Source organism: Lonchura striata, chromosome 3 (genome assembly GCF_050655825.1).
Source record: "Lonchura striata isolate lonStrDom1 chromosome 3, ASM5065582v1, whole genome shotgun sequence".
Classification (NCBI taxonomy): domain Eukaryota; kingdom Metazoa; phylum Chordata; class Aves; order Passeriformes; family Estrildidae; genus Lonchura; species Lonchura striata.
This window is the reverse complement of record NC_140705.1, coordinates 50,532,380-50,547,826: the sequence shown is the minus strand read 5'-3', so window position 1 is coordinate 50,547,826 and position 15,447 is coordinate 50,532,380. Positions and strand designations below refer to the sequence as shown.

The window sequence follows — 15,447 nt, the reverse complement described above, 5'->3', positions numbered from 1 at the left end:
CAGTTCCTGAGTCCTGTAACAAAGAACAAGTTGGTGAATTCAGAAGATTAGCAGACTGCTCTGTCTATAGATTCAGCTCTTTGTACAAGTGGCCACATTACTACTTTGGAAAAAAATCTCCAATCCACTGCCAGAATTGCAGAATGTGTTTTTTGTGTTGCATGTCTTAAGTTACTGAAACCCAGTTTCTCTCTTGTTTTGGAGGCTTATCAATAAACCCATCAGGCTGGAGGTAATGAAACTTTTCCAGGAACTGTGCACAGCAGACCTTGCACAGCTACTATGATAGGAAAACAAGAGGCTATTAAGTCCATAACGACCTGACACACAGAATAAGAGACAAACTCTTGACAAGTATCACACTTAAGTAACATTTATTTTGTCAGCATAGATGGTCCAAGTTAAGAGTACTCATGCAGTCATAGGGCCTGGCAGCTGTCAAGCACTTTTCCCCAGTTTGTGCTATGTGTGAGCACTTCCACTGAAGTGAAAGTAAGGCAGAACCAAGATTTAGCAAGGTACAGGCACTTTGTTCCCAGTTGAAGCAGGGAAAAAAAAAGCCTACATCAGGTCCTGGTCCCCCCACCCCAAAAAAGCCTCATGTGTGTTAAACAAAATGTAAAAAATAAAAACCCCAAAATACAGAAAGTCAGTGTTTCCTAACCATACACTACTAGTTTATGTCATCATACGTAAGACAAGAAGTATAAGAAACCATTAACCAAAGCTCACTATTGACAAGTGTTGGTTATTTGCGGTACGAGCAATGTGGGCAACACCAAGTGTTCACTGCAGTGCAGCAGGAGCCTGGCTCAGCAGTGCCAGCTGTGCCTGGTGGCTTGTCTTAACTCCATAGCTAAACAACTGCTTGTGTAAGATAGGAAAGATACTTCAGATTCCACATACCTGGTTACATAAAACAGTGATGTACAAAAAACTCTCATACCAAACAATATTCTAAATAAATAGTTCATCTTCATGACTATATACACAACCTCCCTCACATCAGTTATCCAAGAAGGACATGTCTGTATCCATGGGTGCTGGGGCAAGTTCGCACAGGTAGAACAGCGTGGCCTCACTTGCCTCTGCCTCTGTCAGTGGCTCCAGACGCACCAGTTTGCTCTGGGTGGGCTGGGGATCCAGGCTGCTCTCCAGGAGCTCATCCCCTTCCACGGATTTCTCAACAGTGGAAGGAGTTTCAGCTGTGAAGACCCCACTCTCAACAACAGAGCCTGGGTTCCCATCAAGGAATGCAAGGAGTGGAAATGCAGTGTAATGTATCAGCTGCTTATCTGTGAGGGAAAAAAAAAACCCAGAATATCAATTAATGTGCCAACCCACAGTACTTATTTAAAGAATAATTACTAAAAAAAGATAGGTGTTTGTGTTTTTAAAGAATTGTTATGTTCATACTTAACATTTTTAGTGCAGATTCACCTGCAAAACATCAGTTTCTCTGCATCTAGTGCAGAGACAAAAATCTAAACAAATATACTAAGTATTGTGTTTTGGTTATTTATCAGCATAACATGAATTCAGATAACGAGCAAATAACTGAGATGGCTTGTAGAGTAATGCTCAACTGTGGAAATGTTTCAGTAGTTGACTACAACTAACCTGATCTAGGCTTAGTACCTTGCATTTCCTGTGAAGCTGCTGGATCAGCATTATTCTTGTTAGTTTCTTTTCCCTTTGTCTCCACCTGGGAACAAAGGCAAACGTTTAAAATACACTTCTAAAGCCTGTTCCAGTGCCACTGGAGAATAGCTGAATGACTATGACAAACATGTTTTATTTGTGATAAGATGCAGTGGCACTAACACACCTTGGCTGAGAAAACATGAAATGGAAACACAGGCTACAAAGCAAGAACCAAAACTAATGCTTTAAATGAACTGAACAAATTTAAAGTGTTAACATCTTTGCTTTACTGATTATTACTGGTTTCTCTTCCCACCAGACAATACAGATAAAACCATTCTGACAGAAGCACGTACCATGTTTGCAAATAAAAACATCTCAGGGATACAAAAGTCAAGGTAATACAAGTTTTAAAGGACATTACTAATTACTTAGGGTGCTTTTATCTTTGCTGTTTAAAGCCCAACAGCTGCAGTCTTCCTATTCTCATTTAAGTCTTAAAAGCCACAAAGTGCCATGATTCCAGTAAAGAAAAGACCAAAAGATGAGTGAATTTTGCATCTCTCACTACTGCATGTGTTGAGCACATGCACATGGATTTTAGACTTACTTTGGTATTAGTGATATGATCATGATCTGTGGGATTCATCTGCACAGAAGTTGTAAAAAGCTGAATAAGACAAAAGACATCCAAGTTTTAGGTATCTCAGTGTTGCTATTAAGAATACAAGACCATTGCTTCTGCATGTGTGAGAAAAACCCCTGTACTTATTCCACTCTCTATGAGGACTGGAATCTATTTACAGTCTATTTACTGCTTTTACAAAGAAAATCTAGCTTTGGAGTGCAATGGTTTGGAATTCCATGAACCCTGATCACAAAATAAACAACTGTGTGGCATCCAACATGGTTTGCTGCAGTCTTAAAACACCAATTTCTACTGATATTGCTGCATGGATAATTCTGCCTACAATATGAACTTAAGCTGCAAGTGGCACCAAGATGGAAGGAGCCATCAGTAAATGGAGAGCAGAGCTACTTTCAAGAGTGAAGTGTGAGAGACCAACAGGCACTCCAGCAGGCTCAGAAGCAACCAGGACCCAGTAACCTCATGCACCTGGGGCCCAGATTAGGGTTAAGGAACAGATGGACAGGGAGCAGCACTTCAGAGAGGGGACAATGTATGTCATGGCAGACAACACCCTGCCACAGCCAGCAACGTGGTCTTGCTATAGGGAGAAAGGTTCTTTTTTACCCCAGTTCATTGAGAACATCACAGATTATGTGCTGGGTTATTTCCAAGCAAGAGTATTAATTGACATTTAAGTTCACATCACAACAAATAAAAGCATTTCACTAAGAAAGCCATTGGTCAATAAGAAACTTAAGCATTTACTTGAGCAGTGGTGTAGCGTTCAGACTTATACCAGTGCTCCAAAAACTCATAAATATTTTTAACTTTGCTTTGTAAAGGGAAGGAAAAAAAGATAATTTGTGATTTAAATCCATATTAAACAGCAACAAAACACACAAATGTTTCCTATAGCCTATTATGAAAATACTTAATTTTAAGTCAAAATTACATCAACCAGGAGATCTGGATCTATGCTGAACTGTCGTCCTGACAACATAGCCTGGAAGTCCTCTAAACTGCAGTCGATACTGTCCAGATAATCCAGAAGTTCAACTCTAGAAGGCAAACAGTATTTTATTGCTGTATCCCTTAATAAAGTAAGAGAAATCCTTAAGTAAGCTTTACACAGATGTACTACATGCATCTAAAAATCAAACAGAACTGGAATGAACTAAGTCTTTCACAAGAAATGACCTCTGGAAAAAAAATGAAGACTTTTAGGCTCTTTAGAGGAGAACCCAAGTCAGCAGACAGGTGCTCTGGAATAGGTATCACAGGAATGACATCAATGTAACACTATTACATGACATTAGCAGAGATGCAATTCTTGCACAGCCCTAATGGATCTGATCCACCTACAGGAGTGACAAAAATAAACCCTCACAGTTTAAAAAATTTCCACAACATTACACTGCCAGATTAAACATCTCAACTCACTCACTTAATTAAAATCAGAGGTCGCATCTTAAAATACTTAAAATAGAAGGATCTTCAGAAACTGGCTGGAATAACAGGAGCCTGCAAGTTTAAAGTTCTCAGTGGAAATTGCTATTCAGTAATTTTTACTTCAGTCAAATAATCAGTTCTAATACTAGAAAAAAGACCAGACTACTCACTTTCCAAGAAGATTTATATTCTGTGAAATTACTCCGTTTTCATTGAGGATAGAATCCATCACAGAGACTGGGTCTTCTGCAGTTAAAGTTGACTGGTTATTCACTTGTACAGCACTTGACATGAGTGGGCTTGTGCTGTCACTGACATGGCTGGCTGGATCATTACCTGGGACAGCAACTGATTCAGTGTTTTTATCCCCTTGAATTACAGGGGCATATTCATCTTCGTTATCATCTTCCACAATTACAATATCGGGAGAATGGTAGCTACAGCTACAGCTGTAATGTGAGATAAATTAATTACAGCATTTCATACACATTTAAATGGGTATCATTCCACAGGTTTAGTTACCTCTCACTTTAGTCCAGCTACTATTCAAGCTACTATCAGGAAATAAACTTTTCTACTGCTTTTTAATACTAAACGTAGCAAGATATTTGAAATACCTATTTTCCATTGATATGGTTCTGTAATGATCAATACAATTAATGCAGTTCAGTTAGCAGACACTGTTGTGCCAGACTACAATAACCAACTGCTAAAGAGCTATAGCAACACTGACACTTTTGTCATCAGAACAACTGTAAGTTTGCATATAAATGTGAAGTATGTACCAAATCATACAAAGTCATCAAGCCAGACAGACAGTATATATTTTTCCTTATTTCCTGTTGAACAGCATCAACTGTGGAGCACCCATAACAAAGTTGTTATGCATACCAGGAACAGAATCTGAAAACCAAGAGCGAGCCTCAATTGATTTGCTTTTATCCCTATTCTGGTTCCTAACCCTTAAGAAGCTGTTAGTTATGTAGCCTCTCTGTCACAGCCTTTTTCTCATGAAGCTTTTCTATCAGAGCATGCACTCCCAGGCATCAGCTGAGCCAAGAACAATGATGCCAATTCAAATATAAGATACAAATACTCAATTTTTTTCCTTGAGGCATAATACAGGCCCTATCAGTCCAATGCTACTGAAGAAGAGAGTTGCATCTAAATCCCTGGACCAAGTTTCAACTTGCTTGTAGCTGAAAGATGAAGAACTTCCGTACTATTGGAGTACAGACAGGAAGGAACATGATCACAAAAAACAAGTGGACTGTAAAAAAAACAGAACCCTGAAATTAATTGGCTTAATGCAAAGACCACACCAAAACCTGAAAAATACCACATGCAAATTTTTCTCCACAAAAGCCTGGAAAAAATAAGGGAAGTTGTTCCTGTCTGTACACATAACCAAAAAAGTAAGAAGACTTCTCTTACTCTGGCTATAGTATATTTAACCATTATGCAATAATACAGATTGTTTCACCAGTTTCCATCTATTCTCCTGATACTAAAACTCCAACAGCCAATTAACTATTTTGGAACAAATCTAGGGGTCAATAAATCAAAAGCTAGTGTGAATTCACAGATTAAGTTTCTATTATGTGCAGGAGTGCTGTGTAATTCTAACCACTTGACTAAAAAATTATCTAAGACATTTGAATTAGTGCATATTATACAGCACTGAAAGCCATTTATCAACACAAACTTCTTAACTTCTTACTTGGAAGAATCCGAAGTGGTATCTTCACTTGTTTCTGGTGTAACAGGAATATTTTCTTCATCAGCCATGGGATGTTCTTCCTCACCCACATCCTCAGTGACATCATAAATAACAATGTCATCTGAAATCTGTTCCCTTTGTTTTAAGCCCTCATTTCTGTTGAGAGGTACCTGAGAATTATTTTTATAAGAGTCAGGACACAAAGGGACAATGAGCTTCAGCATTTTGACAATTATCATTGTATCTTACAATGCTTCACAACTAATTATGTCTAAGAGCTTTTCTACAACTTGGAGATGACAAGCTGTTTGACCAGATCTATATTTAATAGAAAAAAAACCATACAAGTAAATAAGCTGGAGAATAACAGCTACAGGAAAAAGAATCTGGCAAATACTACAGGTGTAGAAATAAAATTGTACTAGCACTGTCAGATAATAGAACTCAAAATATTAAAACAGTGACTGCTGTTTAAACAGTACTTTGTTAAAATGAGTGCTGGAGTAGGGCACTAGAATTAGTAGCTTTATAACAATCTCCTTGCCAATTATTATTTGGAGAGCAGAAAACAGCTTTCAGTGGTGTGACTCATTCAAATGTAACAGGAACATGACATGATTTTGCTAGGTTGGATGCTGCCTTGCAGAGCAACACACTCGACCCTTGTTCCTATACGGGGCCAGGGATGCCACATTCCCAGAGATAACAATGCAGCATTACACATGCTATTTCTAATAGCACCATTTTAAAAAGCAAACTGCTATCAGCATGATCATGTATTTAATACACAGGTAACTGGTTTTTATGTGCTAATGTTGGAAAGTGAATGGTCAGTATCAACACCTTCAGCTTCTGAAAGGAAACAACACAGCCTATCACTTGTACAAGCTGACAGCTCTCACTACACAGCTGCATTATAGACTACATGCAACAATTAATTTGATCCATCTGCACACCTGCACTCCATCCAAACAGAGTACCCATAATATAAACTTACATGGTGGCTACTGTCAGCTGGTTCTTTCACAATTTTCTGAAATACATTCGACTTTGTAGGTCCATTAGTGTTCAGAAGTAGGGGCCTACATCAGAAAGAGTAAAGTAAGAAGGTCATCTCAAACCCACCTCTTTGGTAACAAGGCCTGTCAGTTTATCAAGTGGACAGAAAGTTTTCAAGACCATATTTACCTCTTGCGTTTTAGGCTTACTAGTTGGTTATTCTGCACCAAGGTAATAATGAATTGTACAATCTGTAAGGGAGAGAACATGACTGTTGGTTGATTTACTTTGTAATTGTTTCTCTTAAGTACCAAGGCATCTTATAGCAAAATACACCAATAATAAAATCTATAAATAGCAAAACACTTCCTTTGTATAATAATTTTTATACAGAGCTGTTCAGAAAACCTAAAAATCAAGGTAAAAAAAAATGCTGATAATATCTAAATAGTTATTCAATTGTTAAAGAAAGACTTTTCACATCGCAGGTGGTAAGAGCTGGCTTTTACACGACATCATACAATACACAGAAAAGCAGGCATCAACTCAAATGACTAAAAGAATTCTAATTAGCAATGACAAAAGGCATATAGGGGTGTGGACCATATACATAACCTGTATCTATAAATACTGGTTCTGGTGAAAGGCATTTTTGACATTCAAAAAAAAAAACCAAACATGTACAATTAACGGTATTCATCAGCTATCTTTCCTTTTGAAATGTTAGCCTTCCTTCTCTTATATTTTAAATCTAAAGCTTTAAGGTATGTATCTGTCTTGAAGAAACTGGGAAAAAAAACTCAGTAAGTCTCTGTTACAAGGCTACTTGCAGTGATGCCCTTTCAGGTATGTTAAAAAAATAGTTCTATGCATTTTTATCAGTTTTGGTAGATCATAAATCTAACTTAAATTATCAAAGTTAACCTAGTATCAATAGGTTCCACTCAATTATCTATTCTTTTGGTAACTAGGAATGTACAGTCAGTAGGTCACTAAACTGGGACAATACAAAATACAAAAATACAAAATCTTGGAGTTCCTGCAGTGAGAAAGTTTCTCCTCAGCAGCTGACAGAGAAGCTGACATCTGACTCCAAAAGTAATAAAAAAATGGAAGGACCATATTAAAGGTAACTTAATGAGTGATGTAGGATGTTCTTGAGCCTCTTTGAAAATGTTTACAAGACTTTGGTCTTATTTTCTACTTATGCAATAAAATACCCTGAATGTTTGTATCATTAGGGTTTGTTCATCATATACCACCCTGCTGTTTTTTCTATTAAAGAGAGATTCGACATAAAAAGCTGAGTAACGGCAAAACAAGGTAACATGGCAAAGCATTCCTACTTCAGAAGCACTCACTCAAGCACACATGACACTTGAATGAAGCCTTACCTTTCGAATAACTTGCTGCTGTTGCAAGTGTTTTGCTCTCAGTTCTGACACTTCCCTCCAAAGGGATTCATTCTCTCTGTTTAAAAATGATGATTTAAAAGTCACACTAAAACTAGTTATTAATTTTTGTTAAAAATAATTTGGCTTCTTTAGAACTCTTTGAAATGTGTTCTAGATTGGGGGTTGGTGTGGGAATATCACACAGGCAGCAAGCAGCCTTGAAAAGTAACTGTGAAACAGAGACCCATACACAACTAATGGCCTGCAGAGAATCTGTATCTGCTTTAAAGGAAAAAAAAATTGAATTCCCAAATCCAGCAATAATAATTACCCATACATTTAGCATTTACAATTAACTATCAGCATTTAACAATTACCTCTATTAGCTCCAGTAAACAGGCATGTTAAGTGATAAAAAATAACAGGAACATGTCAAGAGGTAGCAGTTTTCATGAAACACTGCTGTTTTAGAAACCTTGGTTCTTCCAGTAGTCACAGGACTCCAGTTACTGAGACAGTGTAAAAACTGCCCTACTGTAACCATGAGCCTTTCTGCTTCCACAGTGTATGTCATACTAATAGGCAGATAATGTATACCAAAAGCTTCAACGAATATGGGTAGACAATGTACCACACTCCTTTCTTTTGTAGTTCAATTTTCAACACAAAGAAGCAAACTCCACTGGTGTATGGAGTTTCAGGAAACCTTAAACTAAGTTTTCAGAAACAGCATCTCATATGCAGTGTGATGCAGTGTACTACTCGCTCCTATGTCATGTCCAACATACAATTTAAGAGTACTGTTCCATCACAAAATTAACAGCAGAAGCGAGGGATTAACATTCTCAGCTTTTTCACTAGCTTAATCAACATCTTTTGTAGGACCAGTTTCTACTTCAATCACTTTAAACTGATGGGACGACAACATGGATGCCAGAGACCAACCACTATGTTTTCATCCCTACAAACTGTCTGCTCATTAGCAACTGGCTGTCATTTCAGTCAAAGCCAGCCCAGCTCTGGCCAGCAGTTTGGACCTGATGCCCTTCTGAGGTTCCTTCAACCCAAATTCATCTAGGATTTCAAAACAGCAAATATGATTTTTTCTCTAGACTGGCCAGATTCTAACACAGACTATGCCTAAGCAAAAGAAGTTTGCCTCTTAATATTCTACCACTCAAGTCATTAGAACTGACATCTAGAAATTAGAGAATTTACTTCTTACAACCTGAACTGATTGGTGACCTCTGCCACAGAGGTACACTGTCATGAGACCATCTTCTGGAAGAAGAAACAGAAACTCTATTAGTGTTTCTATTGCAGTGATGCGACTTACAGTGCATGACCTTATGCTCACGTATCTTGTCTGTATCTACATATTCTAAAGGATTAAGTAATTTGTGACCCACATCTCTCTCACTGTTGAGAATAAATCATAACTTCTAAGCAGACAGTTAAGGAATTCTACAAAAACTCTATATACATTTGGATTTTCACTTCTGTTTCTCTGTCAATGAGCTAACTAATGAATTTCCAAATTAGATTTCCAAACATATTTTCATAGGTATTATCTCATCCACAGTTTTAAACAGTGAGGGAATGAGGACAAAAACAATAGGAAAATAAAAACAATGAGCAAAGACATTAATTAATGTCTGATCCTACAAAAGTATTATATGCAAGCTGCACAAACCAAACTCTGCCTCAAAACACAATATGTGTTTAAAACTTGGAAGACAAAAACCAGCATACTTTATACAAAGAGCTGATTTAAATATTTAAGACTCAGCATCTACATGGAACTATTATTAAAGATGTTATTTAATTGCCTACTACTAGACAGGTCTGCAAACACCAACATTGCCTGTAACTTTTAATGATATCAAAAAATTCAATTTTAAAGCAATTTTTCTATGGAAGTTTATGTTTCTAAAGCATTAATTGAAATGAGGCAACCAGAAATCAAGAGATGCCTAGAATTAGGTCTCTGTCCAGTATCTAGTATCACAATTATTCAGTATTAAGGATCAGATACTGATAAAGCAACTTACCTCTTCAAAAGAGACAACTGAGATTCAATAGTTGTTTGCTTAATTTGCACCTTTTGAGCACTGCATATTATTTTAGAGAGATCTTCCTGACGTATCTTGTTTTCTTCAGGTCTCGAAGAAGAAACCTTTAAAAGATTAGAATCCAGAAACAACGCTTCCTTTTACTCATGCTTAACTATAATTCTCTTTTGCTGATCAAGTATATTTTCTTATTAATGTTGACAAAATATGCACTTAATTGAATAATAAACCAAGCATCAAAAAAAAAACAAACCCAGAATCAGAAACACAGCTGTCACCATGTTTGCTTTAGTTGTTACAAATATTTGTGTGCACTCCCAACTCTTCAGGCATTTTCCCAAGAGCTCGACTTCATGATAATTGCATCACAATAACCTGGTGATAACAAGTACATCACTCTGTGCTGGTTTTGGCTGGCATGGGGTAATTTCTTCACAGTAGCAAACTGGGGCTGTGTTTTGGACTTGTGCAGTTGTGCTGCAGTGCTGGCAATACAGAGATGTTTTTGTTATTGCTAAGCAGTGCTTACACATGGAGTCAAGGGCTTTTCTGCTTCTCACTTTACTCCACTATCCAGTTGGCTGGGGCTGCACAAAAAATTGAGAGGGCACACACAGAGCATTCCCACCTCACCAAATGAGCATTCCATACTACATGGTGTCATGATTAGCATATAAAACTGGGGAAAAGAAGGACATGGGGGGGATGTTAAGAATAATGGCATTTGTCTTCCCAAGTCACCACTACATGTGATGCGGCCCTACTTATATGGGGATGGCTGAACACAACCCTGCCCACGGGGAGTGGTAAATGAATTCCCAGTTTGGCTTTGTTTGTGTGTGTAGCTTCTGCTTTACTTATTAAACTGCCTTCATCTCAACCCATGAGTCTTCTCACTTTTATTCTCCCAATTCACTCCCACATCGTGGCATGGGGAGTGAGCTAGTGGCTGTGTGAGGCTGAGCCACTGGCTGGAGTTAACCATGATGTCCAGTTTAATTTGCCGTATTTCTATTTGCCATCTGTATCCACTTGACTCAATAACAGCAGAGCATATTTCAGAAGCATAACAAATGTGTTTATGTGTTGTGTAAAACTTTACTATAATAACAGCAAAGTAGATAAAAAAGCCTTGTCAAATCCCCCAAACAAGCTCAAAATATAAATGAAACCAGGGCAGTTTGTTTCCATAAACTCTGAACTTACTTGCACTCACACTCCTGCAGTTAAACTTAACATGAACATAGCTATTCATCAATACTTAATAGTACAGGTTTTCCACATACTGGATTTTCACTAACCTTCCTTTTAATGTGTTCCAGCAAGTCCTCCCGGCCCTGCCTAAAATATGCATGCCGAAACTCTACTGGACCATCTCGCTCCAGTTTGACAATTCCAGAATCAACATGGACAACTTTACGGAAGCCATCTTAAAAAAATAAAAAACAAAACAAAAGAAAAACCTCAAGATCCACATTAAGAAATTTCAAGTATGCTGTCCCAACTATCCTGTTACCAATTTTGAGGATAAGACAGTATCCTAGTTGCAGAGAACACAAAGCCACTGTTCAAAAGAAACTGTAGCTTAACTTTTATGTACAGGATTTAATACTGTGCTAGAATGCAAAAATCCAGGAACTTACACATGTTTAACTGCCTGACAAAGCTTGCCATGTTGTTATGCTTGAAGTACTTGGGAAGAATCTCTTTTGCAAATCTCTGTTCATCCAACACCAAGAAACTCTTTCCATTCTAAAATGAGAGAGACACATTAAACTACTTAAAAACCATAGCAGAAAACACACTGGGCTTTTAGAATTAATCACCAGATTGGAATGCTTCCTTTGTGCATGCAGTACATTACTGATCTGCTTGCCTACAATTTTCCAAAACAGAAAGTGTACAAACCTTGCAGTTGCAAAGCAACTGAGTACTATCAGTTTACATCATCACCTGTATGAGAAGGGGAACATCTCTATTGTTACACGCTGCTTTATCAAGATATGAAATAATTGTTTACCAGGAATTATCATAGTTTCACTACAGGACAATACTATAATTTTGAATGTAGTTTTGAAGCTCTGGTAAGGAATCTTAACAAAGAACCTGAGCAAGGAAAAACTACCAACAGCCAGCTGACAGTCCCATCTGCTTTTCAGTATAAAAGCATGGTTTGCTAGGACCTGTAGAGCAGATGGAGCTGTCAAAGATGTGAGGGTGCCCACTGGGTTTCAGAGTTATCAAAAAGGTAGCCACCTAAAGCAAGATTCCCCTTCTGGAATGCCAATTGTGAGGGAAGACTGATATTTTATTTAATCTACAGGCTTTAACTAAAATAGAAGGATGAGCTCTTTGTTCTTCAATGACTGCACTCCATTTAACTACAGGGCAAGTAACTGGCAGAATGCAAATTATCTACTTAAAAATGGTTTAGGTTTTGTCTACACATCTGCAATACTCTCACCCTGTAGTTAATAAAAAGTCTTATCTTCAATAAATGTCAACACTTTTCCTGCATCTTTTTAAAAAGTCTTTTAATTTTAATGAGTCACTTCTCTTATCCTCAAATGGCAGCAGCTCTCTGATCCTAAGAAGCTTAAAGAACCATATGAAGGTCCTTCCCCAAAGGTGGGTGTCCTTGTTTCAGATAGGATAGAATTATTTTTTTTTCTTGGTAGCTGGTAGAGTGCTAAGTTTTGGATTCAGTGCTAGAATAATGTTAATAATAAGTTGATGTTTTAGTTGTTGCTGAGCAGTGCTTACCCTAAGTCCAGGTCTTCTCAGCCTCCCAAGCACTGCCAGCAAACAGGTGCACAAGAAGTTGGGAAGGTGCATGGCCAGGACAGCTGACCCAAACTGGGCAAAGGGATATTCCATACCAGAGAACATCATGCCCAATATATAAACTGGGGGAGTTATCCAGCAGGAAGGCCAACTGCTGGTTTTGAATGGGCTGGGTACAGGCCTGCAGGTGGTAACCAACTGAACTGGGCATTTGTTTTTCTTGTGTTTCAGTTCTGTTTTATTACTGTTATCATATACTTCACTTCATTTCAGTTCTAAATGGTTATCTCAACCCACAAGTTTTACTTTCTCTACCAGGGTGTGGGGGAGTGAGCAAGTGGCCGAGATGTACTTCAACTCAGTTGCCAGCGGGGGTTAAACCACAACAGCTTGCTCCAGCAAGTCAGCAGGGAGCATCAGAAACAGGATGTTACAAATGACTCTCCACTGGATGACTTAAGCCTTAACACTGAGATGAAGGTAGGGAGATTAAAACTTCCAGTAATGCCTACCTATCTCCTGCTGAGAATCAATCAGTGGAAGAAAAAGAAGAAGCAAAAGAACAGCAAGAACAAACTATTTTAGCCAAAGTGAAATTCACAAAGTGAAGGTGCTGAACTAGGTGACACTAGAGTGACCTGGGACACCAACAGACAACTCCTCACTTTATCACCACTTTGACATTGTCCAGGCCTAGCACATAAGAATCTGGGAAACACACCCACGAGCTCCTGTTGCCCTGACAGTCATTTACAGGAAAGCCGTACAGATGCTAAGCCTGTAAACTCCACTACACAGCTAAATATGATTGTCAGCTCCTAGTGCCCATGGCTACAGCATGCAGCAGTCTTCCAAGTGCTTCACTTGGTACTCCTCACCCATATCACAAGTAATCCCAATACCTACCCCTACAAGAGCTGCTGGTTGCTAATAATATCAACTGTGATAGCTGGACCTTCCCCCCTAGAAACAGCCTTGCAGAATCTCAAACAATTTACTGTTTCAATTAAAAAAAACTAACACAAGGATACCTAACAGGTATCTGTATGTTTACCTGAGATAAACATAAGCAATGGATTTGGGAATTCTCCATTAAAACCATAGGGCAGCAAAAACAGCATTTTTAAATGTAGACAATACCAATTTTCATAGAGCCTTTAGTATCTCTCTTCCAAAAAAAACCCAAAAAACAAACAAACAAAAAAAGCAGAGAAAAAAGAAGCCAAATAAATTCCAAAAACACCACAAAAAAATTCCACCCTAAAACAAAACAAAACGAAAAAAAAGAAAGAAAAGCTGCCGTAATCTACTGAAGCCTCCTGCTTCCCTCTTTGGGAAGTTTTGGCTGAAGGTACAGGTAAATAATTTTCAGTAACATACTTACGACATTTCATTATTTCTAGAGCATTTAAAATAAGGAGCATTCAGCTGAGTTTAACTCAATGGTACTTAAAGAAATTGATACGATTTGAGAACAAGATTTTATTGAAAGCAGCATGTAAGGAAAAAATGAAGCAGCAATTATCAAAATATGTGCTTAGGTTTTAGCACAACCGTCAAGGATGCTCACTGTAGCAACTTGCCAGTCCTTCCTTGCACTGTAAGAAGACTGGTGCCCAATTCGACCACTCGACTTCCCCCGTGGCCCATCCCCTTCCCGCCACCCCAGCAGGTGGACACCCAGCCCGGGAAGCCCCGGCCGTCTCCCACGTGGCCGCCCCCCACTGCCCCTGCGGGATCCGGGCCCGCGGGCAGCACGCAGCAAACGCCACCAGGCCTGAGCACGCCGCTCTTCCCACCTGGCGCAGCTCTCCCGGAGCCCCGTTCCTGGCGCACCACCACCCCGCGATGGGAAACCTTCCCCGCACGCCAAAACCCTCCGGCTGCCGGGCCCCTTCCCACCCCCATGGCCGCCCGAGCCTGCTCAGTCAGAGCCGCCACACAAACACCCCCACCCTCCGCAGGGGTGCTGGGACGCGCCCCAGGGCGGGCACCGCAGCTCCTACTCCACGCTTAAAACAAGGGAGAGGCTGAGGGCTGGAGCGAGCCGGCCTCTGCCGAGCAGCTCAGCACAGCTCGGCGCGGCCCGAGCCAAGCCAGCCATGTGGCCGTGCCCTGATGCTGCGTCCTCCGCAGGCGCACGCCGAGGTCCCCGCAGGCCCCGATGGCGCCGGTGATGGCGGGGGCTCCGGGGCTGCGCCACACGCGGGCGGGGGGGAGGGCGGGGGGGAGAGCGGCCGACCTGGCTCCAGGTGATGAGCTGGTTGCTGGGGGTCTCGCCCAGCAGAGCCCACAGCTTGCTGAGGAAGGCCGGGACCCCCGGGCTGGCGAAGGGAGGCGACGGCTGCAGGGGAGGCTGCGGGGCCGGCGCCGGTTGCGGCGGCAGCACCGGCTGCTGCTGTTGCTGCTTCATTGTCGCTCGGGAGCCGCCGGGGCCTCTGTCCGGGAGGGAGCGCAACCAGACCGGCCTGGCCCCGCCCCTCACCCCCCACCCCGCATGCGCGGCGGCCCCGCAGCGCGCGCGCGTGCCGGCCCCGCCCCTCCCCCCCGCGCCTTACATAACGTCCCCACGTGCGCCGCCCTCACGTGTCACAACAGCGCCGGCACGGGGGGGGACGGAGCCAATAGGGGCGCGCCTGGCGGCGGGGGCGGGGCCGCGTCGCGCGGGCGCACGTTCCCCGCGGGGCAGCGGCGCGTGGCGGGCGCGGCTGAGGGAGCGCTCCGCTCCCGCTCCTTTCCCGTGTCCCAGGGAAA

General features: G+C 40.8%; 1 protein-coding gene across 8 annotated transcripts; it reads right to left on the bottom strand.

Annotated features, from left to right (window-relative positions):
- Positions 1-357: 357 nt before the first annotated feature.
- On the bottom strand, positions 358-15,163 carry HSF2 (heat shock transcription factor 2). 8 transcript variants are annotated; one of them, XM_085575102.1, is made up of 14 exons: positions 14,936-15,163; positions 11,553-11,661; positions 11,211-11,338; positions 9,889-10,013; positions 7,838-7,913; positions 6,633-6,694; positions 6,442-6,526; positions 5,445-5,614; positions 4,061-4,173; positions 3,895-3,970; positions 3,228-3,333; positions 2,255-2,314; positions 1,621-1,705; positions 358-1,295 (listed from the first exon to the last, which is right to left on the bottom strand). In XM_085575102.1, exons 1-14 carry the CDS (start codon positions 15,104-15,106, stop codon positions 1,006-1,008), a joined length of 1,656 nt encoding a protein of 551 aa, XP_085431228.1. In that variant the 5' UTR covers positions 15,107-15,163; the 3' UTR covers positions 358-1,005. The 8 variants fall into 8 exon arrangements, with proteins under 8 accessions (XP_085431228.1, XP_021402803.2, XP_085431225.1 ...); XM_021547128.4 differs by having other exon boundaries at positions 1,639-1,705; XM_085575099.1 differs by having other exon boundaries at positions 3,895-4,173.
- Between the last annotated feature and the right edge of the window lie 284 nt (positions 15,164-15,447).

Excerpts from the sequence above, each read along its gene's own strand:
- HSF2 (XM_085575099.1), bottom strand. The coding sequence starts at position 15,106 with ATGAAGCAGCAACAGCAGCAGCCGGTGCTGCCGCCGCAACCGGCGCCG. Across the intron at positions 4,174-5,444 it reads ACCACTTCGGATTCTTCCAA|CTGTAGCTGTAGCTACCATT; the intron begins GTAAGAAGTTAA and ends CTCACATTACAG. Across the intron at positions 1,706-2,254 it reads ATCATATCACTAATACCAAA|GTGGAGACAAAGGGAAAAGA; the intron begins GTAAGTCTAAAA and ends CTTTGTTCCCAG.